Source organism: Encephalitozoon cuniculi, chromosome V (assembly GCF_000091225.2).
Source record: "Encephalitozoon cuniculi GB-M1 chromosome V, complete sequence".
Lineage (NCBI taxonomy): Eukaryota > Fungi > Microsporidia > Unikaryonidae > Encephalitozoon > Encephalitozoon cuniculi.
In genome coordinates, this window is record NC_003232.1 from 127,752 (window position 1) to 154,467 (window position 26,716).

General features: G+C 47.7%; 21 protein-coding genes across 21 annotated transcripts; 14 read left to right on the forward strand and 7 right to left on the reverse strand.

The window, feature by feature from the left end:
• Nucleotides 1-27: 27 nt before the first annotated feature.
• ECU05_0970 (uncharacterized protein) lies at nt 28-1,101 on the reverse strand (the record flags this gene model as incomplete). Its single annotated transcript, NM_001041306.2, has 1 exon — nt 28-1,101. One exon carries the CDS (start codon nt 1,099-1,101, stop codon nt 28-30), a length of 1,074 nt encoding a protein of 357 aa, NP_597440.2.
• Nucleotides 1,102-1,155: 54 nt separating this feature from the next.
• ECU05_0980 (anaphase promoting complex subunit DOC1) lies at nt 1,156-1,566 on the forward strand (the record flags this gene model as incomplete). The annotated part of the gene is made up of 1 exon (NM_001041307.1): nt 1,156-1,566. The coding sequence occupies one exon, from the start codon at nt 1,156-1,158 to the stop codon at nt 1,564-1,566; it is 411 nt and encodes a 136-aa protein (NP_597441.1).
• A 95-nt stretch (nt 1,567-1,661) lies between these two features.
• ECU05_0990 (uncharacterized protein) lies at nt 1,662-4,490 on the forward strand (the record flags this gene model as incomplete). The annotated part of the gene is made up of 1 exon (NM_001041308.2): nt 1,662-4,490. The coding sequence occupies one exon, from the start codon at nt 1,662-1,664 to the stop codon at nt 4,488-4,490; it is 2,829 nt and encodes a 942-aa protein (NP_597442.2).
• A 99-nt stretch (nt 4,491-4,589) lies between these two features.
• ECU05_1000 (uncharacterized protein) lies at nt 4,590-5,216 on the forward strand (the record flags this gene model as incomplete). Its single annotated transcript, NM_001041309.1, has 1 exon — nt 4,590-5,216. The coding sequence occupies one exon, from the start codon at nt 4,590-4,592 to the stop codon at nt 5,214-5,216; it is 627 nt and encodes a 208-aa protein (NP_597443.1).
• A 46-nt stretch (nt 5,217-5,262) lies between these two features.
• On the forward strand, nt 5,263-6,279 carry ECU05_1010 (uncharacterized protein; the record flags this gene model as incomplete). The annotated part of the gene is made up of 1 exon (NM_001041310.1): nt 5,263-6,279. The coding sequence occupies one exon, from the start codon at nt 5,263-5,265 to the stop codon at nt 6,277-6,279; it is 1,017 nt and encodes a 338-aa protein (NP_597444.1).
• A 99-nt stretch (nt 6,280-6,378) lies between these two features.
• Nucleotides 6,379-7,452, forward strand: ECU05_1020 (pseudouridine synthase CBF5; the record flags this gene model as incomplete). The annotated part of the gene is made up of 1 exon (NM_001041311.1): nt 6,379-7,452. The coding sequence occupies one exon, from the start codon at nt 6,379-6,381 to the stop codon at nt 7,450-7,452; it is 1,074 nt and encodes a 357-aa protein (NP_597445.1).
• Nucleotides 7,453-7,532: 80 nt separating this feature from the next.
• On the forward strand, nt 7,533-8,336 carry ECU05_1030 (uncharacterized protein; the record flags this gene model as incomplete). The annotated part of the gene is made up of 1 exon (NM_001041312.1): nt 7,533-8,336. One exon carries the CDS (start codon nt 7,533-7,535, stop codon nt 8,334-8,336), a length of 804 nt encoding a protein of 267 aa, NP_597446.1.
• Nucleotides 8,337-8,418: 82 nt separating this feature from the next.
• On the reverse strand, nt 8,419-9,150 carry ECU05_1040 (uncharacterized protein; the record flags this gene model as incomplete). The annotated part of the gene is made up of 1 exon (NM_001041313.1): nt 8,419-9,150. The coding sequence occupies one exon, from the start codon at nt 9,148-9,150 to the stop codon at nt 8,419-8,421; it is 732 nt and encodes a 243-aa protein (NP_597447.1).
• A 279-nt stretch (nt 9,151-9,429) lies between these two features.
• Nucleotides 9,430-10,671, forward strand: ECU05_1050 (uncharacterized protein; the record flags this gene model as incomplete). The annotated part of the gene is made up of 1 exon (NM_001041314.1): nt 9,430-10,671. The coding sequence occupies one exon, from the start codon at nt 9,430-9,432 to the stop codon at nt 10,669-10,671; it is 1,242 nt and encodes a 413-aa protein (NP_597448.1).
• A 6-nt stretch (nt 10,672-10,677) lies between these two features.
• On the reverse strand, nt 10,678-10,998 carry ECU05_1060 (RNA pol Rpb4 domain-containing protein; the record flags this gene model as incomplete). The annotated part of the gene is made up of 1 exon (NM_001041315.1): nt 10,678-10,998. One exon carries the CDS (start codon nt 10,996-10,998, stop codon nt 10,678-10,680), a length of 321 nt encoding a protein of 106 aa, NP_597449.1.
• Nucleotides 10,999-11,069: 71 nt separating this feature from the next.
• On the forward strand, nt 11,070-12,233 carry ECU05_1070 (uncharacterized protein; the record flags this gene model as incomplete). Its single annotated transcript, NM_001041316.2, has 1 exon — nt 11,070-12,233. The coding sequence occupies one exon, from the start codon at nt 11,070-11,072 to the stop codon at nt 12,231-12,233; it is 1,164 nt and encodes a 387-aa protein (NP_597450.2).
• Nucleotides 12,234-12,277: 44 nt separating this feature from the next.
• On the forward strand, nt 12,278-12,541 carry ECU05_1075 (uncharacterized protein; the record flags this gene model as incomplete). Its single annotated transcript, NM_001415631.1, has 1 exon — nt 12,278-12,541. One exon carries the CDS (start codon nt 12,278-12,280, stop codon nt 12,539-12,541), a length of 264 nt encoding a protein of 87 aa, NP_001402565.1.
• Nucleotides 12,542-12,553: 12 nt separating this feature from the next.
• ECU05_1080 (uncharacterized protein) lies at nt 12,554-13,717 on the reverse strand (the record flags this gene model as incomplete). Its single annotated transcript, NM_001041317.1, has 1 exon — nt 12,554-13,717. The coding sequence occupies one exon, from the start codon at nt 13,715-13,717 to the stop codon at nt 12,554-12,556; it is 1,164 nt and encodes a 387-aa protein (NP_597451.1).
• A 69-nt stretch (nt 13,718-13,786) lies between these two features.
• ECU05_1090 (uncharacterized protein) lies at nt 13,787-14,290 on the reverse strand (the record flags this gene model as incomplete). Its single annotated transcript, NM_001041318.1, has 1 exon — nt 13,787-14,290. One exon carries the CDS (start codon nt 14,288-14,290, stop codon nt 13,787-13,789), a length of 504 nt encoding a protein of 167 aa, NP_597452.1.
• Nucleotides 14,291-14,359: 69 nt separating this feature from the next.
• Nucleotides 14,360-17,551, forward strand: ECU05_1100 (uncharacterized protein; the record flags this gene model as incomplete). Its single annotated transcript, NM_001041319.1, has 1 exon — nt 14,360-17,551. One exon carries the CDS (start codon nt 14,360-14,362, stop codon nt 17,549-17,551), a length of 3,192 nt encoding a protein of 1,063 aa, NP_597453.1.
• A 75-nt stretch (nt 17,552-17,626) lies between these two features.
• On the reverse strand, nt 17,627-19,318 carry ECU05_1110 (uncharacterized protein; the record flags this gene model as incomplete). Its single annotated transcript, NM_001041320.1, has 1 exon — nt 17,627-19,318. One exon carries the CDS (start codon nt 19,316-19,318, stop codon nt 17,627-17,629), a length of 1,692 nt encoding a protein of 563 aa, NP_597454.1.
• Nucleotides 19,319-19,367: 49 nt separating this feature from the next.
• On the forward strand, nt 19,368-20,381 carry ECU05_1120i (tyrosine--tRNA ligase TYS1; the record flags this gene model as incomplete). Its single annotated transcript, NM_001041321.1, has 1 exon — nt 19,368-20,381. The coding sequence occupies one exon, from the start codon at nt 19,368-19,370 to the stop codon at nt 20,379-20,381; it is 1,014 nt and encodes a 337-aa protein (NP_597455.1).
• Nucleotides 20,382-20,437: 56 nt separating this feature from the next.
• Nucleotides 20,438-21,559, forward strand: ECU05_1130 (pre-mRNA cleavage GTPase subunit; the record flags this gene model as incomplete). Its single annotated transcript, NM_001041322.2, has 1 exon — nt 20,438-21,559. One exon carries the CDS (start codon nt 20,438-20,440, stop codon nt 21,557-21,559), a length of 1,122 nt encoding a protein of 373 aa, NP_597456.2.
• Nucleotides 21,560-21,637: 78 nt separating this feature from the next.
• On the forward strand, nt 21,638-23,158 carry ECU05_1140 (transitional endoplasmic reticulum ATPase; the record flags this gene model as incomplete). The annotated part of the gene is made up of 1 exon (NM_001041323.1): nt 21,638-23,158. One exon carries the CDS (start codon nt 21,638-21,640, stop codon nt 23,156-23,158), a length of 1,521 nt encoding a protein of 506 aa, NP_597457.1.
• A 90-nt stretch (nt 23,159-23,248) lies between these two features.
• On the reverse strand, nt 23,249-26,158 carry ECU05_1150 (uncharacterized protein; the record flags this gene model as incomplete). The annotated part of the gene is made up of 1 exon (NM_001041324.1): nt 23,249-26,158. The coding sequence occupies one exon, from the start codon at nt 26,156-26,158 to the stop codon at nt 23,249-23,251; it is 2,910 nt and encodes a 969-aa protein (NP_597458.1).
• A 76-nt stretch (nt 26,159-26,234) lies between these two features.
• ECU05_1160 (uncharacterized protein) lies at nt 26,235-26,702 on the forward strand (the record flags this gene model as incomplete). Its single annotated transcript, NM_001041325.1, has 1 exon — nt 26,235-26,702. One exon carries the CDS (start codon nt 26,235-26,237, stop codon nt 26,700-26,702), a length of 468 nt encoding a protein of 155 aa, NP_597459.1.
• Between the last annotated feature and the right edge of the window lie 14 nt (nt 26,703-26,716).

The window sequence follows — 26,716 nt, forward strand, 5'->3', positions numbered from 1 at the left end:
CTTTCTTCAGCTGCACCACCCAAGCCGTCACCAATCAACCCTGAGGTCCACTCTTTTCGCCTTTACCTCTCTAAACACCCTTTTTTCTTCTAGCCCAGGTGATGAGTAGAAAATCCTTGGCTGTTCTCTTCCATTGCGATCATATTCTCTGATGTCCATCTCTACATCGTTGACTCTTTCCTGCCCAGGCCCTCCGATGCAGCCGTTCTTGCACAGGAATATCTCTGTCATTTTGTGTCTCGGCCCTTTGGTCTTGCTGCTCTTGAAGTAGTTGATAGAGTTCTCCAGCCCCGTGATCTGAGATATTGTTCTTCCGTCATCCAGCAGATGCTCCTTAATGCCATTTCTGATTTCCCTTGTTTCCACAACACAGTGTTTCCCAAGTATGAACTCAGCATATCCTCCGGAGCTCGTTCCGATGTTCCATTGAGTCGTCTCTGCTTCCTCCATACTACAGAGGCTCTTGCCGCTCGCTCTGGCAGGTCTCCTGAACCCAAGAGAGTCGAGAGCCTTACAGAACCCTCTCGTTGTCAGGATAAAGTCGAACTTAACACCATCTCTTCCGTTCTCCAGCTTCTTGTCCTGGCATGGCATCACACTCACCGTTCTGCTCCCCTTTACAAGAGAAAACGCCATCTGCTGAGGAGACTTCACCCTCGACAGATATCCAATGAGATAGGGCGCAGTTCTCTCAATGTACGTGACGACTCCAGGGCATGCACTGACTATCAGGTGGTTGGTGGCCATATATTCCCTATAGGTTTCCTCGTAGATCTTGCTTCTCAGATAGGAGGTGTCCACTATCCTGTGTATGTTAAACTTACTTCTAAGGAAGGAAGACAGGACAGCCTCGAATTCTCTGTACTCCATGCCATCCTCTCTGTAAAGGTTGAAGATGTTTATCTTTGACTGCGGAGAAAGAACAAAGGAAGTTTGAGGCGACAGGTCAAGGACAAACGAAAGATCTTCCGAAAGTGCCCCAGCCTCATCTGCAGATACACACCCGCTGCACGCAAGGCAGTCGCTTAGAGATAGGGCGAGTGGGCTGCCGATCTTGATGCACTTCTTGTTATCCTTGGGGAGATCTGCAAAGAAGGACATTGGAGGTCTTATGAGGGCATCCATCTCAGAATAATTGTTGGGGCGAATCCCTTAATGGAGATCAGGCTGAGCTCGTTCAAAAGAGAGCACTCTCTTAGAGAGCTGCTGTCGAAAGACATGTCTGAGTACTGGGCCACGGATGATGTGCTTCCACACTCTATCCAGATATCCTTTGACAGGGTCCGGTATGTCCAGTCTGTGCAGCTGTTCTTGAGTTTCACGCAGGATGACAGCTACACGCCGGAAAAGATCGGGGTCAGATGCGGGCTGACCAGGGAAGACGTTAGAGAAATAAGCTCTGTCGAGCTTGTGGAGCCTGAGGGGCTCCTGACGCTGAGTGTTGCAAGGAAATGCATTTATATCCTGGTTGTGATCAACTCTAACCACCAGGAGGGAAAGGACAGTCATGTTAGGCACCTGAAGATTCTGGAGTCGTCGACAAAGGAGATTTACTACAAGATATGAACAGCGCCTTGGATCTGTTGGTGAGATAGATTAAACTTTTGTGTATCAAGCCTATGGCAAGGAAGTGCATGAAAAGTGGAGTCCTTGGATATCCCATGTATTTTTACATACTGCACGTCGAGCAGATAGACGACTCAACGGTTGTTCTCCACGGGAAGCAGTTAACCGGTTTTTCCAAGGAGCCTCCCACGGATGCATCCGTATGCAACTCGACGCCCGGAAGGATACGTGTAGAAAACATACACTCGCCAATTTTTCTAAAGGCGGCCGAGGGCAAGGACGAAGAGCTGAAGAGGGATGTCGAGGCGTTTGTGGGTGCCAGAGGGTCTAAGTGCGTGTTTGAAACTCTGTGGAAGGAGAATGTGTTTTATGCCAATCTTGACAGAAAGACGAACATGATCAGGATGATTCCGGAGGGGAAGGTTTCTTTTGACAGCTTCTTTTCGGATCACTCAGAAGCAATCATAACGGAGTTTGCAAATCCCATAGAGAACATCATCGTGTCAAGGAAGCTCAGGGGGCCCTGTGTCGTCAAAGTCAATGGATATTCTGGGCCTTCTTCACAAGAGATTGTTGTCAAGTCGCCAAGCATGGTCCACTTTGTGTGCAACTCAAAGCTTCCCAAGCTAACCCTTGGCTCACTGGCCATAGAGTTCAGCAGGGCAGGCATCCTCAAGTACTCCTTGTATGTACGGGGCGCTCATCGCTGCGGGGCCGTGAGGTCAGCAGTCCAGGGCGAGAATTCGGAGGCTGAGGGAATGGGGTATGTGCTCCACAGCACCCCGGATGCACTGGCAAGCCATCTTAATGCAGCGATGGCAAGCGAGGGCATAGATTGCATAGTTTACCACAACCTGCCCAGCCTTATTCTGAGGAAGTTGGAAATATCCGGGATGGTGAGGTGTGACTTGTTTACTTTTGCAAGCGGAAACATAAAGGGATGCGATTTTTCGGTTGAGGAGCTGTCGACAGCGCTGAACCTCGAGGTGTCTCTGGAGCTGAAGAAAGGTCGGGAACCCTCTGACAGCCGGCTGGGATATCAGCTTAGAAGACTTATTTCCGAGTCTGAGGCAATACTTCAAATATTCCAGGCCACGGAGGCATTGGACCTGTCCAAGGAAATGAGCGAGGTTTCTGGGTACATTCTGAACAGGACCTTACAAAACCTGCGGGCCGAGCGGATTGAATACACCCTTCTCCACGAGCTGTATGCAAGGGGGTTTCTGTTTCCTCCCACTGTCAGCCGGAGAGAGGTGAAGTACAGCGGAGGATTGGTCCTCCCGCCGCAGACAGGATTCTACGAGGATCTTGTTCTTCTTCTGGATTTCAATTCCCTGTATCCATCAATCATCCAGGAGTTTAATGTGTGCTTCTCGACGATTGGGATGTTCGATAGAAGCATTTCCGGGAATATGAGCTCCGAGCAGCTGGTAAGGCTGACTGAGGATGCCAAGAATTCGGAGAGAGGGTTTCTTCCTCGGATTCTCGAGGGATTTGTCAGAAGAAGGAAAGCAGTCAAGGACCTGTTGAAGCAGGGCGGGACACCAGAAGAAACCAAGGCTCTGGACATAAGGCAAAAAGCACTGAAGCTGACTGCCAACAGCATATATGGATGTCTTGGGTTTGTGGGATCTAGGTTTTGTAACTACACGATGGCAGCATACATAACCAGCAAGGGCAGAGACCTTCTTCTGGAGGCCAAAAGAATTGCAGAGGGAGAGTGTGGAGTGAGGATCATTTATGGAGACACCGATTCTGTGATGGTGCACACCGGGCTTGCCGGAAAGAAGTCGAATTACACAAAGGCACTGGAGCTGTCGAGAAGGCTGCAAGATGCAATCAACTCGAGATACAAGAAGATAGAGATCGAAGTTGACAAGGTCTTCAAGAAGCTTTTGCTATACAAGAAGAAGAGATATGCAGGCCTCTACATGACAGACGATGGCAAGGGCCGGATTGAGTACAAGGGGCTGGATCTGGTCAGAAAGGATTTCTGTGAGGTCAGCAGGAAGATATGCAGAATCGTGCTGGAGCTGCTGCTTGCAGACTGCGAGGATCCAGAGACATACAGAAGGTTCTACGAGGGCGAGCCGAAGATGGTGCTAAACGATGGAAGCATCAAGATCAGGGAAGCTGTGTACGACGAGCTTAGAAAGGTGAGCAGTGATCTCGAAGGGATTCCGGCCAGGGAGTTTGTCATTCACAACACACTGTCCAAGGCCCCAGAAAGCTACGACGCGTGTGCAGCACTCCCGCATGTTTCCCTGGCGTTGAGGCTGAAGGAAAGAGGAATGAAGTTTGAGCAGGGAGATGTTGTCTGCTATGTCATAGGGAAGGGTGACCCGGGGCAGGCAATCCACAAAAGAGCATATCACCCAGATGAAGACTTTGCTATTGACTACGGATATTACATATCAAGCCAGATTCTTCCGCCTCTTCTCAGGGTTGTTGGGATAGTCAAGGGATTTCATGCAGGGAAGATAGGGAAGATATTTGGGGTGGAAAGTGTTCCAAAGTCCGAGGTGCAGAAAGCCATATCTTTTCTGAGTCCTTGCTGCGAGGTTTCCCAGGAGGCAACTCTAAGGTGCAGAGAATGCTCTAGACCCATTTCCAGGGCATTCTATGCATGCAAGGTTACTGAAATGCTCCGGAAGGAGGTTGAGAGTCTGTACAGTGCAGAGTCTAGGTGCACAGAGTGTGGAGTGAGCTCCTACACACACATGAAGACATGCTTCGTCTGCAACTCGGAGCTGTCTTTTACGGCTCACAACCAAGACTTCGACGATCTTCTGAGTAACCTCCAAAAGGTGTTTGCGGGGTGGGAGGAGATTGAGGAGATTGTAAGAAGGCATGTGGCTGTTTCTGGGTACAGAAGAATAGACTTATTGAAGTATTTTGAGAAAGAAATGAATAGAAGCCATTGATCAACTGACGAGTATAAATGCCTAATAAGATAGGGCGTCTTTAGGATAGAAACCAATTGGGGATGGGAGGCTTTAAAAGAGGTTGACGGATGAGGAAACATGCTTGAGGTGTGTAAGAAGCTCAGGAAGAAGCTTGTCGATATCTGCAACAGCATATTTGTTGTGAGGCTTAGAGTGGTTGTTCTTGGGCTTGGGAGAAGCGGGAAATCCACGATAGTGATGAAGGCATTCAGAGATGGGCTGAGGTATGTGGGGAGACAGAGAGGCGCACGGGTGTACGAATACAATGAGGGCTGCATGAGCTGTGTTGTGTATGATGTACCTGGGAGAAGAGTCTCGAAAGCCAGGTGGGACTATTTCTACAGGAAGTGCGACGTGCTGTTGTACTGTGTGGACTCCTCCGAGAGTCCGGGAAAATGGACAGGAGCAAGGGAAGAGCTGAAGTCCCTGCTGTACAGAAATGCGTGGACCAAGAGAAGCATGTTGGTTCTTGGGACGAAGAATGAGAGGAAGGATGCGTTGGGATGCATCGACATTATTCTTCGTCTCGGTCTTTTAGATATAACGGACAGGGAGGTTTCTTGTTTTTCTGTCTCTGCGCGGGAGGATGTCAACATGGAGTGTATACGGGCGTGGATAAGGGAGCAGTGTGATCTTCTGAGAGAAAAGAACTGTCTTGGAGTTGGGACGAGGGAATGGACAGTGGATTTGAACTCCTGTCTCTAGAGAAGTGTTTCCGCGGAGAGATAAATTCCCCGGGCCCGAGCCCCGAATGGTCTCACATCAGAGCTTGGAGGAGTCTGGAGAAGATGCTTCTGGTCTGTCAAGCAGCGATTACGAGGTCTACGAGCCGCGTGGAGATGACGAGGATCTCGAGGTTTCCGAAGACGCATACAATGTCATGGAATACATTTCGCTTGACTGGCCGGCACAGAGCATTGATATTCTTAGGGGGTTTACGGTTGTACTTGGAACCAACCCTGCCGAGGGAGGTACACCTGGGATGGTGAGCATCGATCTGTTTCCAACCAATGGGATGAAAGCACCTGGAAAGATGAAGATCTCAAAGAGAAACGTAAAAGAGTCCTATAATAAGGTCCGAGTGAATGGAGAAATGGTGTACTGCCTGTCTGATGACAAACTTGTGGTCCATGACTCTAAGTTTGAGGAGGTTTACAAAAGAGAGATCAGCAAGGGACTTGGGTATGGGCTTTGCTTCAGTAATAGTGGGTGTGTCTTTGGAACAAGGAGCGGAGAGGTGTCGACAAACGACTGGAAGTTCAATGAGGTTAGCACTATGAGTGTTCATGAGGACTCTGTTGAGGGACTCTGCCACCACGACGGCATGATTTTTTCTGGGTCGTGCGACCACAGCATTGGGATCACAGACATCAGAAGCGGAAGCACTGTTTTCCGGAAGAGATTTGGGTCCGACATAAATGCTGTGGACTTCAACGGGGATTATACTCTTGCCTTTGGAGACGATGAAGGAACGATTCGATTAATGGATATTAGGAACCATTCAATAGAGGAGGTCACCAGGCACAAGACTCCGATCAGTTGCCTGAGGTGGAGGGATTCTGACATCCTCGCCTCTGGCAGCGATGAGCAGGTATGCATATGGGACATGTCTCTTGACCCAAGCGAGGATCTTGGATATCTGCTGTTTGTCCACCAGGGACAGAAGTTCTACAAGGATGTGGCGTTCTGCAGGGGAAACAACGACTATGTTGTCACAACCTCGATAGACGGGCTCTGTGTCTTCTACCCCATCTCCTTTGATGCTTGAAGAATAAATCTTTAATTTACTACGGCGTACAGGCGGATTCTAGCGGAGCGGTGGCTTATTCCTTGCGGGTAAATTTTTCTTGCTGGAGGTGGCCCTACAATGACTAAGAGCCCAGAATATTCTGGCGCGAGGACAGGAGAAGATGGTGAGGGGGTCTGGGATCTTCTCCTGGCAAATATGGACAGGATGGTGGTGAGGACGGGGCATTACACGCCGCTTGGATGCGGAAGCATGCCCTTGAGGAGAAGGATTGAGGAGTATATCAAGTATGGAATCATCAACGTAGACAAGTCGCCGAACCCCAGCTCGCACGAGGTTGTGACATGGGTGAAGGAAATTCTGAAGTGCGAAAAGACCGGGCACAGCGGGACACTGGACCCTCAAGTGAGTGGAGTCTTGACCATTTGCATTGATAGAGCAACAAGGCTGACAAAAAGCCAGCAGTCTCTGGGAAAGGAGTATGTGTGTGTGATTGAGTTTCTTTCGGAGCCGGATGAAGAAGGATTCCACAAAGCAAGTAAAAGACTCGTGGGGTCTTTGTTCCAGAGGCCGCCCCTGATGTGTGCAGTCAAGAGAGAGCTGAGGATAAGGAACGTCTACAGTATTGATATTCTTGAGTTTAACAGGGAGAAAAGGCTGGGTCTCTTCAAGGTGTCATGCGAGGCAGGGACATACGTTAGAACCCTCTGTACCCACATAGGGATACTGATGGGATGTGGGGCTAGGATGAAGGAGCTTCGGAGAACAAGGAGCGGCAGAATCTCGGAAAAGGATGCCTTTACACTGCACGACCTACTAGATGCAGTATATATATTCAACACCACGAAGGACGAAACGGTGATCAGAAGGGTGATTCTGCCGTTGGAAAGCCTTCTTGTGGGGTATCCAAGGATTATGATCAAGGACAGCTGCGTCAATGCAATATGCTATGGTGCAAAGCTAAGTATCACAGGGGTTCTCCGGTTTGATAGAGACATCGATGTTGGAACGGAGGTTGTGATTATGACGACGAAGGGCGAGGCTGTTGCGCTTGGGATTGCTCTTGTAAGCAGTCCTGAGATGAGTATTATCGACCACGGGCTTGTGTGCAGGACCAAGAGAGTCATTATGGAGAAGGACCTGTATCCAAGGAGCTGGGGGTTTAAGAATGAGTACGAGATACTGAGCGAGTAGAGACTTCCACGAGTCGATGTTCTTTCTTCTGGGTCCGTGGCCACCCAGAGGAGATTTGGCAGTTAAAAATTTACCCTCAAATGTTCGAACTAGAGTTGGTTGCAAGGGAAAAGGGCAAGGACACGACGACATCCGACGCCTTGTCACTAATGAAAAGGATTCTAGAGAGCCTGAGCGAGATTGTGGAGACGGCAGACATAAAGGCCACCGAGAAGGGGCTGTCCATCCAGGTGATGGATGTGACACATGTAGCTTTTGCAGATATTTTTCTGTCGTCAACGATGTTTACAAAGTACCGGTGTGACAGGGAGCTTGTGATTGGGGTCCAGCTCAAGACGCTTATCAAGATAATCAAAGGAATGAGCGTCGAGGGGGGAGGGACATTCCGGATGGAGTGTGATGATGCAACGACGAATCTGAACATCCGGAACACCAGAGAGGGGAATGTTCTCAGCTTTAAGCTGAAGCTCTTTACCTCGGACTCTGAGGCCTATAACATTCCAGAGTTTGACTTTGATGCATCTGCGACCATACCTGCAGATGAGTTTATGTATGTCCCAAAACTTGTGGGGACGTTTGGAGATGTAGTTGGTGTACAGGCAGAGGGCAAGACACTGATGTTCTTCCAGACTGGCGAGCATGCAGATGCATCGATGAGCTTTGAGGAATGCCCTGCTCGGGAAGAACTGAAGATCGAGGCCAACACACTTATAACCCAAGAGATTGCGATGAAATATGTCAATCTGATTGGCAAGGTTGTGCCACTCTGCAAGGAGGTGAAGATATTTCTGGGGACAAAGAAGCCTGTCTTCTTCAATCTCTGCATGGACGGGGTTTCTCACATGAAGCTTTATGTAGCTCCCAAGTTCGAGAATGACTATTAAAACAAATCATCCAACTCTCTGCCGTTACAAAGGACCTGGAGACGATAATACCTCGGAATGTTCGTATGCCTTTATTGGATTCTCATTCCCTATAATAATTTATGTATATTATAGAAAGCATCTTCTGGTAGATCTCGTCTCGATTTGCGAATCTCTCTTCAGCCTTCTTAACCTCCTCGCGGGAGTACTTCGACTTGTTCCGCAGAATCTCGTATTCCGAAGGATTGCAGATGCTGAGGACGTCGTAGATGTCGATCCTTCTTTTCTTGGCAAAGGACATGTGGAGCCAGAAGCATGTGATGTCCACAAGAACATGTATGGAAAAGGTTCCAACCCTTTCGGGGTTCTCAACATAGTCGTGATAGAAAAAAGCTATGCTTTCGAGAATTGCATAGTTTTTTTTGGTGCATATCTGGAATATTCCCCTAGGCTTATACTTATCGGATCCGGGTGCCTCGAAGATCCTCAGGTAGGATGTGTTGTGTAGCACTGTGGCAGTTACAGCAGCCAGCTCATACTCCCTAGCGCTGCAGAACTCATAGAGGAAATTAAGAACTAGTGCAATGTACTTGAATCTTTCCTGGGTCATTATTGCCCCGGCATCCCTATATGCAGGCTCGCATATGTCGAAGTACACCTTATTGAGATACCTGGCCTTAGAAATCATCTCGTTACTTTCGCTTGGGGGATTGGCCTTCTTGAGGCTGTCCACATAGTTCCCCATGATGTGCACATCATAATGATGCGAGATATGCTTCGCACTCAGCCTGTTCGCAGCAAACGCCAGAATTCCTAGCAACGGGAGACTCTTCATTGAAGCCTATTTCCAGGTTTCTTAAATATTTTTGACGAAGACATTTAATATACCCATGAGTTCCCTGGATATATTAAATTGATTCTTTTTACGGTACCTTAAACCGGTTTTGGCATTACCTGAAAAGGGTACTGATAAAGTTTTAATTTCCATCATTCTATGGCGCTTAAATTAATGTCATCTGTCAAAAAATTGGCATTCGATCTTCAGGACTCGTGTCAAGCTTTTGTGCTGGACATGAGCTTAGCTATGCATTTGAGTTGATGAATAGAAAGCCTTATGCAGGCAGAGGAGGACGAAAGGGAATGCACCAAGATTTCTGACATGACGGGAGACAAGTACTACACAATCTATGGTGTGGTTGTGGATTGGCTGGAGTGGAAAAGATGCAGAGGAAGGGATTTTATGATGACGCTGGACGTGACTGACGAGTGTATGAAAAAGTTGTCCGTTAAGATATTCAGTCCAACAAAAATCTTCTCCGAGGGATTCTGCGTTGGAGAGGTTGTAAGGATTGGAAGGCTAAGACTTTATGACACGTGCAAGGCGGTGGTCGATCGTAGCAACGACGTTGAGGTGGTCTTCACGCCCCACACATCTCTGAGTAGCGGGATTAGTCCAAGGATCCAGCAGCTTGTAGAGCTCTTCCGTCAAAAGAGGAAGAGCCTTGTGAAGGAGAGGGAAATATCCGAAGTGGAGGAAGGCCAGTACTTTGACTTCAACGGGGAACTGATAGACAAGCAGAGAGAAAGAAGTAACCTAATTCTCCTGAGGTTTGTAGACTACAGCATAAACCAGAATGTTCAGGGTCAAGGGAGCAGTGAAGACTATTCCAAGGACATGGTTCTGACTGTAAAGGCATGGGGACGCTTTGCCACCGAGGCCGACAAGTGCGAGATTGGGGGGTGGTATAGGGTCAGGAATCTGAAGGGAGATGAGGTGGGCTACCGCCTGTATGCAAGCTTATCGGAATCAAGTAAGGGGAGCATCTCTGAAATAGGGCGGAATACGACTCTCGGGAGATATCTCGGGATGAAAAAGAATAGATATCTTCGGGGGCTTGCATCCAGGGAGAGAGCCATTGAGGCGGTGGACGGAATGGTAAAGCAAAGCATAGTTGAGATCAAGAGTATCCTCTCTCCTGGGATATACAGGATCCGGGTTCACATAAAGAGATATGCGCCTTTCGTGGGAATGGAAGCGGTTGTTTGCAAAGCTTGTGGGTCTGAACACAAGGAGATAGACGACGTGTGTGGGTGCAGCAGGCCCGAGATGAAGAGGGTCAAGGCCTTGAAGTTGCTGCTATGGGATGGAAGCTCGGAGCTGGTGGCCGTATGTAGAAACAAGCTAGCGGAGCACATACTCGACAGGAAGAGTAATGAGTATTTGAATGGCAAGATGTTCGATTGCATCATTCTAAGCGTTAGGGAAGGATTTGGGATGGTCCACCACCTTGTGGACCTTGGATTTTTCAGGGCCAAGAAAAAGGACTGTGCCGGAAAGATTTGCCTATACGAGTAAAAGCATTCATTTGTTGTTGAACAGATTGAGGATTCTGAAGAGATCCTCGTCGGTGAACCTCTCCTCCATATCCTCTACCACAAGCTGGAGGCAAACGATGGACTTGGGGCTGAAGTCAAGCAGTTGTATGGACTCGAACTCGGTAAGGCCCATGTCGATCAGGATTTGCTTGGTTCTTGCAGCATCATCCCTGCTCATGGAAGACTTACAGTACAGTTGCACCTTCTCCAAAAGCTCCATCTGGTCACTGTGGCTCTCCAAGTTTCTGTTGATTATATCTAATGCATCCACCTTTGCCAGCAGCTTGGGCCTGCTTTTTATCTTCATGAGGCATGCAGGTGTATGCGAATTTATTGACGACGGGTCGTTGTAAAGTCCGGAGTTTCTACCCGTGGAAAATGAAGGAGACCAGGGCAGAGAAGAGAAAAAAGGACAAGTCCGACAGAGCAACGGTCGACAAGGTCCTCGACAAGAGGACGCTGAAGGTTCTGGAGAGACTGCAGGCCAGGGGGAAGCTGGTGAATCTTCAAGGAAGCCTTTGCACCGGGAAGGAATCGAATGTCTATCTGGGCGAAGCCAGTACAAGCCTGTGCAGCAAGTTTATCAAGAATAGATACAGTGTCACAGAAGAGCCAGGCAGAGAGGGGCAGATAGTTCCTGTGGTAGTGAAGATTTTCAAGACATCTATAATGTCCTTCAGAGATAGAGAAAGATACATCAGAAGTGAAAAGAGATTTCAAAGATTCTGCACGTCGAACTCGCGCAAGCTGATCAAGGTGTGGGCCGAGAAGGAGGTCAGGAATCTCAAGCGGCTAAACAATGCAGGGATTCCCTCTCCCGAGCCCATCTATCTGAAGAACAACATTCTTGTGATGACACAGATTGGAAGATGCTCGGAGGTTGCACCCAGGCTACGAGATGCAAGCATAAAGGACCTGGAGGGCTGCTACCAACAGTGTGTGAAGATAATAAGGGACATGTACAAGAAAGCAGGGCTTGTGCATGCAGACTTGTCTGAGTTTAATCTCCTGTACTTTGAGGGTGTGGTTTATGTAATTGATGTCGGGCAGAGTGTGGAAATCGACCACGACAATGCCCAGAGGTTTCTGATAATGGACATAAACAATATCAATAGCTTTTTCAGCAGAAAAGGCGTCAGTGTGGCTAAGGGAAACGATCTATTCGAGGAAATCAGCGGAAATGTCATTCCATTGTATTTGAAAGATATAGATATCGGGAGGGATGCTTTCATTCCATCCAGAGTCTCTGAGGTCGGAAACGAGGAGGATCTTCTTGCTTTTGCTGCAGATAGTAGAAGCAGGGAGTTTGGAAGCACCACAGACTCGGATCTCTCGAGCACCGGAGAGGCCAGTGTCGAGGACTCTGATGCAAGCCTTGGAGCAACGGAGTCAAGAGGAGGCGGAAACATAAGAGAGGAGAAGAAGAGGAAGAAGAAAACTGTCAAGGAGCTGAACAGAATCCGAAGGGCATCCAGAATCAGTAAGAAGGAGAAGAAGAGGATATTCAAGAGGTACATAGGAATGAAAAAAAGGAAGAACTAGCACTCCAGCCATTAATTAAATTCCTCTCTCTATGCTGGGCCCATATGATTATCACGGATCTAGACAAAGTCTTTATAAGCTCCGATGCAAGGCCAAAGCAACACCACGTAGAAGAGGCCCGGAGAATTGTGAGGCAGAACTCGAAGTACAGAAACGACCCGGGATACAGATACTTTCTTGGAGAAGTTGTCACGGGCCTTTGCAAGGGATGCAGCAACGAGGAGATCTTTCGGCTGATCAGATCACTGCAGAAAATGATAAAGCCTAGAGTTAGAGAGCTTGGCGAGGACCTGCACTTTGAAAAATAAAAGCATACCAGATCAACTTTTTTTAATGGAGAGGCGCAGCCGCTCCTTATGTATAAGATGGTTGCACTTGATCAGCTTGCCCATTACATCCTCAACATTATCGTTCCACTTCCTCTTTTCAAACTCAATAATCCCCGTCTTCTGGTTAATCTTACATTGTGCAAATCCGTTGTTGACCATGAACGAAATCTTCTTGATGATATCCTCTGCAGGGCTCTGCATCACCATAGAAATCTCCTGGACACTGATCGAAGAGTAGAACCTCTCAATAATCCTGAAGTTATGCTCGTCGATTGCAGAGAGAAGGTCATCCAAGTAAACAGAGACATCCACAGCAAAGGAAAAGGCCTGCAGGATCTCATCAGCCGTCGACCTGTCTACAACCACTCTGGATAGAAATCTATTCACAACAGACCTGACAACCTCGTCGTTGTTCTTGTCCTCACTGAGCATCTTCAACATGCCAGACTTCTTGCACACAATGTTTTCCATCTCGGTCTCACACGTTGTTAAAATACAGAAGAATGAGCTCAGGACAACATACCCCGTGGCATTCTCCCCAAGAGTGCTAAGGGAATGGTAAACATCAGATGCATTGAAATACTTCCTTTGCCCAAGGTGGAGTTGAACAACAAGCTCGTAAAACTTGATCTTCTCTTCGGCGGCGTCATTCTCTTCAAAATACTTCTTCCTGATCTTCTTCATGGTTATGTCGGCCCTTATCCAGTCAAGGTTGCTCACGCAGAGCCTTAGCTGCTCAAGCTGGTAGTTGACCACAACACTCTCCTTGACCATGGTAAATGTCTCAACAGGGACGTTTATGACCACATCCAGCGCACTCCTCACATCCCCGCACAGCTCATATCTCCTCTTGAGCTCCTCTGTTATGTATATCCTTTCATCCTCAAGAAAGATCCTCCCCTCAATGACATCCTTCAAGATCTGAGAGAAAAACTCTACAAAGCCCTCCTCTCCCTTCTTCCTCTCAAACAGCTGCCAGATCATCCACTTGATCGCCGCTCTGTTTTGGCCCCTCTTTATCGTAAGGACCCGGACAAGACACCCAAGCTCCTCGTCAGACTTGCACAGGCTCATCAGCTCCTCAAATATCTTCAAAAGCATTTCATAGTCATTCTTGACTCTGGCCTTTCTTTCCCTTTCCAGAAGCTCCTCCATTGCCAAGGGTTGTCCAGGGCCACAAAAATCCGTTCAAAACAATGTCTCAGCAAGTCGAACAAAGACACTTTAATCCGTGGGGCCTCCCGTCCTCTGAAAAACATTCTCCGGGTCACAGTACACCTTCATTATGAGTGTAAGAAGTATTCCGAAGCTGTTGAACGCCACAAACTGCATAGTAAAGTCTGGAATCACAACCCAATCAACAACACTGTCCTTCCAAACAACCCTGTTCCCAATGGCCCCTACGGCCTTGATCACAACACCCTCATCGATGTAAGGCGAACACTCCCAGACCCTGCACAGGTTCTTTTCATAAGGAACATTCAGTACCCTCTTACCTTCCAGACGGAAGATGACAATGGTAGACAGTTTCTCCTCAATAATTCTGTAGACCGGTGTGGATATCAGGTGTGGAATCACGTTTGAGGGGTATTCGACTGCAAGAAGGTGTGGTGACCGATGTGTGGTTGTGTATCGGATGATGCCTTTGGAGCAGTTTGTAGAAATTATTTCCTGCGAAAAACACAAGATTTCTGAGGCCAAGAGAAGCCCCGCCAAGAGACTATTCATCCGGGGGATCCCCTCTGGCGTTTCATAACTTTCGTGTTTACGCAAAAAGCTGCAGATCGAGCACCCTGAATGAATCCATTTGTGGAGGGCCTGCAGTTTGACTCTAGACTCTACGAAATAGTTTCGAAGATTGGAAAGAGAAGCGAGAAGACAAAGCTCAGGGGGCTCCTGGAGCTTAAGGATGTACTGGATACTGTTGATGTGGAAGCAAACATCGACACACTGCTAGAGATAGTGGAGGACACCATAAAGTCTCAGAACCTGCAGATTAAAAATCTATCGATCGACGTGCTCTACAAGCTTCTCTCTTCTGTGGAGGATAGATCGAAGTTCAAAAAAGTGCTCTCTGCCTGGCTTTATGGATTTATAGAGAATCCTGAATATGTCGTTTCGAGGAAGATTTTCGCTGAGTTTGTCGACATAGGAGAGCTAGAAGACGAGTTTGTGCGGATGCTGGATTTCAAAGAAGATCCAGTGCTTGGATTGGTATGTCTTCAGTTGCTGGTGAAGAAAGGAAGAAAGGACTACTCTCGGATGGCTGCAGAGAGCATCGAGTACCTAGATCTGAATTCGCCTAGGGAGCTGAGGGAGGTCTACAAGCTATGCAAAGCGTTGGGGAGGATTGAAGGCTTGTATGAAAAGGTTATTGCGGTCAAGGGCCCCAAGCTTGCGAATCTCAAATGGAGACTACTTCTGGATATATCCGACACTGTGCCAGAGTGTATCAGAGACGATGGAAAATATCTTGATGGCGACATACTTTCTAGGGTGGTGGAGAGGCTGAATGTCTGCGATGACATACCTGTAAGAAGCCCCGACTCACTCAGAGTGGTCTTTTCCAAGGTCAAGAACAAGGAGGAGTATCTGAAGGAGTATCTGAAGAATGGGTCTCTTGAAGGATTATGTATTCTCGAGTTTCTTGGCGACTTCCAATTCCTGAACGAGAATGTCGACTTTGATGTAGTTAACAGGCTGGTTAAGAACGTGATAAACATCCATTTCCAAGGGGATGAGGACATTAGCAAGCTAGTTGCCAAGATGGATGTCAAGGACTCCTCCAGAAACATGGGGCATCTGGATAACGGGCAAGAGGACAACCACTTCCACAAATGCTCTTCGATTGGTCCTGATGGAAATGAAGACATCCTCAAGGCACTCCTATCCTCGCTCGATGGGGTCCAAGGGAAGAGGAAGATCATCAGAGGAGACATCTTAAACGTAGAGCTCAACCCGCAGGAGTTCACTAGAGAGGAAGTAGAGGAAGTGTTCCAGCATTCTGTGAATGTATTCCCAAAGGAATATATGCTGAATACATCGTTCACTTGCGATCTTCTTCCATTAGTGTTGAAGTATCCTGAGGATGTGGAAGAGGAAAAGATAAGAAAGACCGTATGCAAGGACAGTCTCAAGTTGTTCATGGATGCATGCAAGGATCTGGACCTTCTAAGGTCACTGGTGTTTTCATATGATGATAGATCCCTAATGGAGATCTACTTGTCTTCAGATACTCCTCCAGCACTGGACCTTGACTTCTACTACAGGCTCGGAGACAGAGTAGATCGGCCTAGGGTCATTGACTACAGCAGGATCCTGGAAGAGTATTTGGACAGTGGGTTTATAAGGAGCATGGTTGAAAAGAACGTAATCAACAGAGACATGCTATACAATGCAGTTGTTCTTCAGCTGCCTTCGCTGGAGGTTCCAATCAGCACCAGTTACACGAATCCGTTTTATGACCTGGATGAGTGCTTCTACAAGAATGTCGGGATCAGAGAGCAAAGCCAAGTGCTGCTGAAACTCAGGGATTTATATATGAAAATATATAAGGGTCCTGGAGAGGCATTCCTGCTGCTTCTCCTGGACGCCATGTGTGACGACGAAGACGAATCTCTGGACCGAGAATTGAGAAGCAGAGGAATCGAGGATGGGAGGAACATGCTGGGTAAGAACGTTCTCCAGAGCAAGTCCACCATCGACAGATGGAGAGGCATTTATCTGGGGGAAAACCACCACTTTGTCGAGAAGGTATTTTCTGATCTGGGTCTTCCATCGAGAAGATGCAGTGACAGGAAGCTTGAGCAGCTTCTGGAACGCGGAGGACCGCGTGCAATCGATTATGTCCTTAGAAAGCACGATGTTCCGCCGCAGTTCGTTGCATCTGTTGACTTCTCCTATCTCAGCAACGAGGCGTTAAGCCGTGCAGTCAGTACCTTGGAGTTAGCATGCAGAAAAGGGTTTCCCATTAATTTCGTAGAGCTGCCATTCGAAGGATGCCCAGAGTTTCCAAATGCAGATAGGGAGTCAGCAGACGATAATCTCCTAATGTTGCTCGCCAAATCTAATTACAGAAACCTTAGAAGTCTTGATATGAAGGGTGTGGTCCGGATGATAGAAAGAGACCATCTACTGTCGAGGAAGGAGTTTTATAGAAAGAGACACACTATATACCTTCCGTTACTGCGGAGCATCTATGGCCACATAGCTGATTCGGTACTCAACATGTACAGCATATCAAGGCTGGACATGAACTCTGTCGATAGTGAGGTCTATGTTCTCCTCCGAGGGTGTTTCCTTGGGTCTACAGTTTTGTTTTGGGACCTTCTCCTGAACTCCTTGCTGATTGTCAGGAACATCAGCATTAACGCCTTCTTCGAGAAGATGGTTGGAGAAAAGGAAGAGTGGAGGGTGTTTCTTCAGGATGCTGGCCTTGAGCAGAGGTCTCTGTTTGCATTTGTGTTTCCCAATATCTTTTCCAGCATTCCCAAGATGGAAGTGTCTTTGGACTCGTTCATACTAAAGGAGGCGTCCAGGACCATAGCAGATGTCACGGTTAAGGCCCGGAAGCTCACCAATGGATTTGATATCGGAATCACCTATACGGCAGGAGGCACCTTATTCACAGCTCTGATAGCCATCCCATCAGGATATCCATACAAAAAGCCAATCTTTACCTCAGAGATCGGGAGAAAAAGCCTTTTAAACCTCAGGATTAATGAGATGATCAAGAAGTGCTCGAAGTTCATGGAGCTTGTGGGCTTGTGGAAGATCAACATTGACGAGAAGATCTCGGGGCATAGGGAATGCCCCATATGTTACTTTGTCATAGATATGCACGACTCGTCGTTTCCAAGTAGTCGGTGTGCAACGTGCAAGAACAAGTTCCACACCAGGTGCATTGTGAAGTGGGCTGCAACCGGAGCAAGAAGCAATTGCCCAGTATGCAGGAGGCCCATAGAGATCACATCTGTAAAAGTCCCATGAGCTTGAGATACGGATTTATCCATTAAAAGCCTACTGTTTTTTTCTGTATCATTGAGCAGTTGGATACGCCGGTGGTTATCTTTTTGCTGCTACGAAGTCCTTCAATGTCTCGGGGTCCAGGCACAAGGAGTTGTCCCCTAGGAACCTGAATAGCTTTCGGAAAGTCTCCGACCTCCTGAATGTTCTGGAGTCTCCAACAATCACAAGTCCTTTTCTGCACCGGGTCAATGCAACATTAAGCCTCTTTCCGTTGTCTAAGAAGCCGAAGTCATCCCTATCGTTGCACCTCACCAGCGTTAGTATTATGTAGTCTCTTTCCTGCCCTTGGAATCCGTCCACGGTGGAGACCTCCACATCCACCATCTCACGCAGAAGCAGGACCTGGGATGTGTATGGTGCTATGATGCCGACCTGCTCTTCCTTGAGGATCCCAACAATGCTTCGGACTATCTCAGCTTCGCCAATATTCGACTTTGAAACGCCTCCGCTCTCGTAGAGCTCGAAGTACTGGGTATCAACAAACAAAATAAAGCTTTTGCCAAAGACGGGCGTGCATTCCCTTGTGGCACTTTTGACCTGACCTCTATAGAACACCTCGTTGCTAAACCTCAAAAGATCTGAAGGCATTCTGTACTGCTCATTTAGAAGCATGGTTGGGAGAGCAAGTGATTCGTATAAGGACGAGGTTTCTGGGCATAGCTGCATAGGGTCCCCAACTAGAATGAATGCCCTCCCCTTGACAACCGCAAGAAAGGATTCTGCTTCTGATGCCTGGCACGCCTCGTCAACTAAAACCCAGTCAAACTTTCTTTTTTCCTTGAGAGAAGAAAAAAGTGTGGCAAACACAACAGGAGAGTTGGCTTGCTTCTCCTCAACAAACTTTCTCTGCCTCTCCCTCAGGTCCCTGCGGAAGCTCCTGTCGCCCTTCTCTTCCTTCATAAACTTTGTATGCGACTCTGCCAAAAAGTCCAGGTTCAGGTGGCTGAGACCTTTTGTAGAGCTTCCAAGGCGGTAGAAGGAGGGCTGGTTGCACAAAAAGTATCTGCTCCTCAGAAACCTTTCTATGATGTTGTCGACAGACACATTACTAGGCCCGCACACAAGAACACTGCTGTTGGCCGCCAGGAGCTGGGATATTATCTCCACCACGGTTCTTGTTTTCCCAGTCCCAGGCGGCCCAAGTATTTTGTAGGGAGTCCTGCATCCTAGCATCTCCACTGCACTCCTTTGGCTTGAATTCAGTGAGGAGTCATAGAAATTCAAGTCTGACGTCTCAGCTGCTATGCTCTTCTTTACATCCCACACATCCTTTTCGGGACATCCCCACTCCTCGTTCATTCTCCATGTCTCTACTATTGCATCGCTGAAGTCCCTTCGAGACTCCACAAATCGCTCAAGATTATCCAACAGAATCCTGTTGTTGTGCTTCAGATCAAGGACAGCCTCAAAATCATACCCCTTGAGCCTCCTGTGCCCGATGACCCTGACCACATCCCCCTCTATCCCTATAACCGTACACTTCAAGGGCCCATTGGGTGTTTGTACAAAGATCTTTTTCTCTTCACCCAGAACCTTCGATATCTTGGCCTTCCTCGACATCGATACAACCCTTAGTGAATACACATAGGAACCCACTCTGTTCTCCACCAGTACAAGCTTGCACTTGAACCTGGTTGTTGGATTCTCCCTCTCCTGGACCTCTATGACCGCCTCAAGGCCTTTGCGCAGGTGATCCAAGTACTCCTTCTTCTTGGAATCGATTTCCATGCCACCCCAGCTCTATCACATGAAATTCTATTCCATAGAGCCCATCGGGATGAGCGTCGAGCAGAAGCTGTATCTAATTACAAGAAACCTCCAGGAGATACTGGGTGAGGAGGAACTGAAGAGGATTGTTTCTGAAAGAGAGCTAAATGTCTACTGGGGGACTGCAATAACCGGAAAGCCTCATATAGCATATCTGGTCCCCCTGATGAAGATAAAGGACTTTGTGGATGCTGGATGCAACGTAAAGATTTTATTTGCAGATATCCACGGGTTTCTGGATAATCTCAAGGCACCCATCGAGAAAGTCCAGCATAGATGCGCATACTACGAGAAGCTAATCAAGTCTGCGCTGAAGATGCTGTGCGTCGACCTCGATAGAATCCAGTTTGTCAAGGGCAGCGAGTTCCAAAAGTCTGAGAGATACACAATGGACCTGTATCGGATTCTATCCATAACATCCAAGCACGACGCAAAAAAAGCCGGAGCAGAGGTTGTCAGGCAGGTGGAAAACCCGATGGTAAGCTCGTTGGTGTATCCGTCGATGCAGGCTCTTGACGAGGTGCATCTGTCTGTGGATGCACAGTTCGGAGGAGTCGACCAGAGAAAGATATTTACATATGCTAGGAAATACCTCCCGCTTCTCAACTACGAGAAGAGAATACACTTGATGAGCCCAATGCTTCCGGGGCTGAACTCAGACAAGATGAGCAGCTCCGACGACCTTTCGAAGATTGACCTTATGGACAGCAAGGAAGCCATCTGGAGAAAGATAAGAAAATGCTTCTGCGAGGAGGGAAACAAGGACAACGGCCTGATGATGATTTTTTCCCACATTGTCTTCCCCATCCTTCAGCTCAAGGGAGAGTGTGTTAGAATTACCGATAGAGATGGAAGGGAGATGGCCTTTGAAAAGTACCAGGAGTTTGAGGAGGAGTTTGTCAGGAAATCGATCCATCCCGGAGACCTCAAGAGTAATGCAGCACGACTTATTGATGAGATTATCAGGCCCATAAGAGAAGAGATGGAGAAGGACTTGGACATGGTCAGAGAGGCCTACAATTAAAGTGGCAGCCCTTATATTTTCTGTTTGCTTATTAAAAAAATCCTATGCACCCTGTGATGGAGATACGGCTTCAGCCAAACCAGGAGTTCAGAATTGAAGTCAACGAGACTCAGAAACTGAAAGTGATGGTTGTGTCGGGCCTCGCAGAGATCAAGGGGCAGGAGCTTCTTAACGAAAGGTGGTATGCATTCAGGAACACAAAGACATTCATATTCACGTTTTCTGGGTGCAAACTCAAGGTCGAGGGTGCCTGCGATCTCCAGTATGTGTCCGACACAACGAATGTCCCATTGATATTCAACATCCTCAGCTTCTTTTCCAAGAGGGGATTTGACTACAGCAAGCTTAAGACATTCATGGTAGTGGGAAACGGGAGATCTACGTTTTGCTTCACGCTAATCAACTTCTTTGTGCGCCTGGGCAAGAAGGTGCTGTTCACAGAGGTGGATCCGTCGAAGGGAAACATATTTCCTGGCGCCCTGAGCACAATACATGTGGATGCCTTAATAGACTGCATTGAAGGGCTCCGGCTAAAGAATCCCCTGTCCTTCTACTACGGATCCACAGAGATAACAAACATGGAACTATATGACCTCCAGACAACCAAGCTGCAAGAAGCCATAAAGGCCAAGAATGTAGAGGACCTTCACCTGATACTCTGTCCCGAAGGCACGTCTGCGTTTTATAACACATTAATAAAGAGATTTGAGGTTGATAGAGTTGTTGTTGTGGGAGACGAAAGACTGTACCACTCATTGGATGTGATAGCAGAGAAGCTGATGATAAACAGGAGCGGTTTTGTTGAAGAGAAAGAGGTCGGAAGAAGCATATCTAGGTACTTCAAGGGTGTCAATAACGAGTACACACCCTTTACATTCAACGTGAAGTACAAGTGGAGGGTTGTAAGGATAGGAGAGATGTATGTTGCACCTGTTAGTGCCCTGCCGTTGGGAAGTACAAGGAAGGTTGGGTGTGTGGAGGCCTCAGACGTGGAGGTTGCTGAGAATTCTGTTCTGGGGATTTCCGAGGCTAGGGAGATAGAGGATGTTGCCGGGTCTCCCGTTCTTGGATATGTGGTTGTCATCAATGCAGGTGCATTCAAGATACTGTGTACCCAGCCGAGGCTTCCGAAATACACCTTCCTGGTCCAGGGGGATCTTAAGCATGTCGAGTATTAGCTCGGTACAATAAACTCTTGTGGCCCTTTGCTTCAATCTTGACAAGCCGAAATTGTGTAAGCTACGGATATCCCCTGGATGAACAGAAAAAATCTAGTGAGAGATGCCGGATCTGCTCTTAGAGATAAGTATATTACCTCGCATCTGAACGAGAGTTTGAAGATAGACCGCGAGTATCCACCGCTCCACAGTGTAGGGGGGATAAAGTACTTGCTACCGAAGATAACGGAGCTTGTGTACAACCCACTGTTTGCCAAAGCATCGTATGACGAGATTGGGATCCATCCTCCCAGCACTCTCCTGCTGCATGGTGTTTCTGGGGTTGGGAAGACATTTCTTGTGAACTGCATTAGCCAGGAATATAAGCTTCCCATTGTCAAAGCATGCATGGACTCCGACAAGGAGCTTCGGGAGTCGTTCAGGAAATCTTCTCTGCTTGAAAGATCGATCATACTTATTGAGGACATCGATGCCCTGGGAGAGGACGACAGGAAAGTGATCTCGCAGCTTTCAGAGTATCTTGAGAATCATAAGGGAAAATCGATTGTGATCTCCACTGCTCGGAATCCTGCACTCATACATGAGAGTCTCAATAAGTTTGACAACTCGTTGCTGGTGAAAATACCCACCACGGACGAGAGGAGGGATATCCTGGCCCGGCTCGCCGAGAAAATGAAGTGCCAGGGGGTTGACTGGACAGACCTTGCGAAGCTGATGCCTGGATTTGTTGCAAGAGACTTGAAGAGAACTCTGAAGATCGCCTCCACAAAGGCTGTGATGGACGGGTCCCCGGTTGTTAGGATGGCTGACTTTGAGGCTGCACTGAGGGAGATACGGTGGAAGGGAACGGATATCACATTCGACAGCATTGGATCTCTCGAGGATGTCAAGGATGAGCTCAATATGAGCATTGTTTTTCCGTCAAGGTTTCCAGAGAAATTCCACAAGCTCGGAATCACAAGGCCTTCTGGGATCCTCCTCTATGGACCTCCTGGATGTGGAAAGACGCTGCTTGTCAGGGCCGTGTCGAACATGAGTCACTGTAACTTCCTGAGCATCAAGGGACCGGAGCTCATAAGCAAATATGTCGGGGATTCCGAGAAAGAGATAAGAAAGCTGTTTGACAAGGCCAAGCAGCTGCAGCCATGCGTCCTGTTTTTTGACGAGATAGATTCGCTGTGTGGAGAAAGGAGCGGAAATGAGTTCACCGGCCGCATAGTTAACCAGATATTGACACTCTTGGACGGGCTTGAGGACAGGGGGGATGTGTATGTAATCGGAGCTACCAATAGGATTGAGAGCATTGACAAGGCCATACTGCGGCCTGGAAGATTCGATAAGATCCTCAGGGTCCCGCTACCATCCAGGAAAGGATGCATCGACATATTTAGGAAATGTGCTGAAGGCGTCCCAATAGAGCCTTTTGATTTTGAAGAGCTGGAATTAGAGGGATTTAGCGGTGCAGAAATAGCAGGTTTAATCAGGGATGCAGCAACATTGTGCTTGAAGCAGAACTTCGATGCAGATTCGCTTGTCATAACCAAGGAAAACATCATAGAGGCGCTGCAAACAGCAAGAGTCACCAAGGACTTCCGGTAGGCTCTACTCTATGTGGCTGTGTGGCCCATAGGGGGTTGTTAAGCGTCGTAGTGGATGTGGTTAGTCATGGTGAAGCCGGTATGTTTGTTTCTAGTGCAGGTCGTTGACCTTGTTCAGTATCGCAATCAGTCTATTTCTATCATACTTCGAAGTAGCAATAAAATCCTCCAAATCGCTGTCGCTCATGTTGTTTATCGTATCGATGTTTATGACCTTGCATGCCCTGTTTCTGGGAAATGGAACCAGCTCTCCAGCGCGTTTTTCTAGCTCTAGCAGGAGGTCGGTGTCTCCACTGCTGAGGTCAAGGCGTGTTAGTATCCCAAGGCTGCCGTTTCTTGTTGTGAAATAGACGGAATCTGATCGGCACAGTGACAGAGAGCCCGGACACATACTTGTCACCTCATCCCCAGGAAAAAAAATCTCGATGCTATAATTCTCATCTAAGAGCAGAATCTTCCTGTCCGTGGTGGAAACAATAAGCCTTCCCAGGGCGAATACCATGGACTCTACCTGCTCTCTGCTTCTGGAGAGAAAGGCCAAGGACAAGTGGTTGGTTTCTTGATTAAATGTAAAGACCCCAAAGGACCTATAAATGCAGGAACAAGCAATCTTATCTCCATGCATTACTATTCTGTATGGAATGAAATCTATCTTCATCGCACACAGCTCCACGAGGACTTGTGCTTGTCTTTTATATACATATATGCTCGGACCTCTGTGTGTCACTAGATAGTCTCCGGAAGAATCCAGCGCATATGCAATGCCCTTGCCTGTGACTTCGTACACTAGCTTGATGCAGTTGCCTCTTGTAGAGAACATGGCGAGCGTTGAGAAACTGCTCTCCTTGGAAAGATTGCTCACAACAACAAAGTAGTGTTTTGTTAGGAATCTTGCATCCATCACCATTTCATCCTGGAGAAAGAAGTTGTATACATATCTCCTCACCTTTAGCGTGAGATACGAGTTCACAACAGCGTCATCGTCAACGCTAAGGATCGGATTGACCAATCCAGTAATCTCCCGTCCGTGACTCGCGATAGAAAACTTCAGCACATATTCATTCCTGGAGCTTGCCTCCTGCAGTCTATCCTCTGTGGAGATCTTGACCTTAGAGATAGACCCAAAGTGGCATCTGTGGATCGACTTCCCTACAGAAACATACAGCTGGTCTGTAACAAAAGCATGGGATATGCCCTCCAAAGAGCATCTGTGGCATGTGAAGTCCTGGAGGTCCACAAATATGGTAGACCTCCCAATTCCCATGATGTACCTTCCAACAGGGACCATGGCCTCAATCATGCAATCAGAAGAGAATGAGGGCCTAAGGACAAGCAGCTTCCATCTATCCTCCTTCGCAATCTCCTCTAGCACAGACATGATGCTCTCGACGCCCATTTCCGACTCTCCCTCATAGACAGCTTCATACCCCACTCCATCCATGCCACTAAAAAAAAGCCTGTTGTCCACAACAGATGCCGACTTCAAGGTTTTCTGCCTTCTCTTGTGCATGACCCGTAGAAACCGGTCCATAATGATGAACTCATCGTAGTACGTTGATATAAACAGATGGCTACTGAGGTGAAGAAGACTTACCTCGTAGGGACATTCTAAGGATCTGACACATGCCATTGTTTCCAGGCATATTGCTTTGAGAAGCCTGTCTCTAGTAAATACAATGCACAGGTCCTTGTCGTAGGAGGACAGCACAATGCCCCCTATCTCTAAGTTTAAGACATCTCCGTCTCTGAGGCAAAACACATGGTTTTTGGTATTGAAGTAGCAGTGATTGTCGATGTGGATGTTCATGATTTCATCAAAGCACCTTTCATCGTCCATCGCTCCTGTAAACACCTTTCCCTCGTCTGGATATGACACAATAAGAATGCTGCCGGCCATCCCGAACCTTCGTACGGCCCTTGGAAGGTTGTATCTGGACTCTGCTAAAAGATCGATTGCATATGTAATTTTCTTGATAGCATTTCTTGCAATATACTTGAAAGAGGCGCCAAAATACGATAGGGATCTAGGATGTGGATTGTTTTCAAAGGTTCGCAGAATCTTCAGCTCCTTCTCTATCTTCAAGTAGTAGGAATCACCGGAAAATGACCCTCCATAATACAACTCATCTTCGAGGTGGAGCAGCACAGTGAGCCAAGACCCAAGGTTGCCCAGGACCTCGATCTTGAGAGACAGCTCTTCACAGGGAACATCCTCCCCCTTCTGGGCCTTGGGATCTGCAGAAACACTCCTCTCCAGGGACACCCGTATAAGCTCACCATCCTCCATCGAAAGCAAAACGCCTCTGTCCGTTAGTAAGCTGTTCTTAACTCCAGGGTTTGCAAATTCGCTCTCGAGTATGAACCTGCCTTTGGCATAGTAGTACAGCTTTCCCCCTCCTATGAGAAATAGTCCGTCCCCCATGGGCCTTGCAGACACCAGTCCCCTTCTAAGGAGAGCTTTTTCCTTTAGAACCATCCTGGGCTTACCAGATGCTACCAGGTATCTAGAGTAGAAGACGTCTCCAGAAATGTCCTCCAGTAAAAAGGCAACATCTCCCTTGCTCGAAAAGCAATCAAGGATCCTGTAGTACCCAAAATCATTTATGTCATCTCCAAAGACTAGTCCATCATGATTCAGGCTCGCTACTGCAATAGTGCTATTTTCAGCGATAAATACGAGGGTCCTCGAGGACCTGACGCATCTGGTGTAGAGCGAGGCGGTGGGCATCTTTCCCCATACAACGGGCCTGTTCTCACTCATGATAACATACTCACCTTCACTGCAGACCATCAGGAATCTCTTAGCATTTCTGAATGGCACAGGAACGATGAGTGTCACATATCCATTGGGGTGTATGACATCCACTAGCTTCATGCCCAGATTGTAGATCTCAACAGTTGCACCTCTGGTTATGGCAACACATGGATACCTCCTATGCTCGATCTTTGCAGCTGAAACCACAGCGGTAGGATCTTTGATAGTCCTCATTGCATAATACATCGGTACAATTTCTGGGTTCCACTGGAATAAGTTACAACTATTTTACCAAAATTTTTGTTGGGTAAACAAAGGACAGATGGAAATGGCATACGACTTTGCAGAAACAAAGGACACTGCAATAATATTCATATACAGGCCTCCTGTGGGCGACATCCAGATAAGTCCTGTGCTTGAGGGCCCCAGAAGGCTAAGGCTATGGAATGACATAACCATCTCTCTCTACAAAGATGTCTATCCAGACATCAGACTTATCGAGTCCAGGTCAAGAGTAGAAGTCCATCTCAGAAAGGTTGAGATGGTGAGATGGGGAGGGATCAACGGAAGACCGGCCGATAAGCCCCAGGACGACGGCAAAGAAACCATGGTGGAGGACTCTGGAGACGAGGAAAACCCCTCTGTGATGGATCTGTTCAGTAAGATCTATCAAAGATCTGGAGACGATGTCCGCAGGGCAATGGAGAAGTCCTTCTACGAGTCCGAAGGAACTGTTCTGAGCACCGACTGGGACCAGGTTAAGTCGAAGAAGATTACTCGGGAAGACTGAGCCCCTAGCTCTGA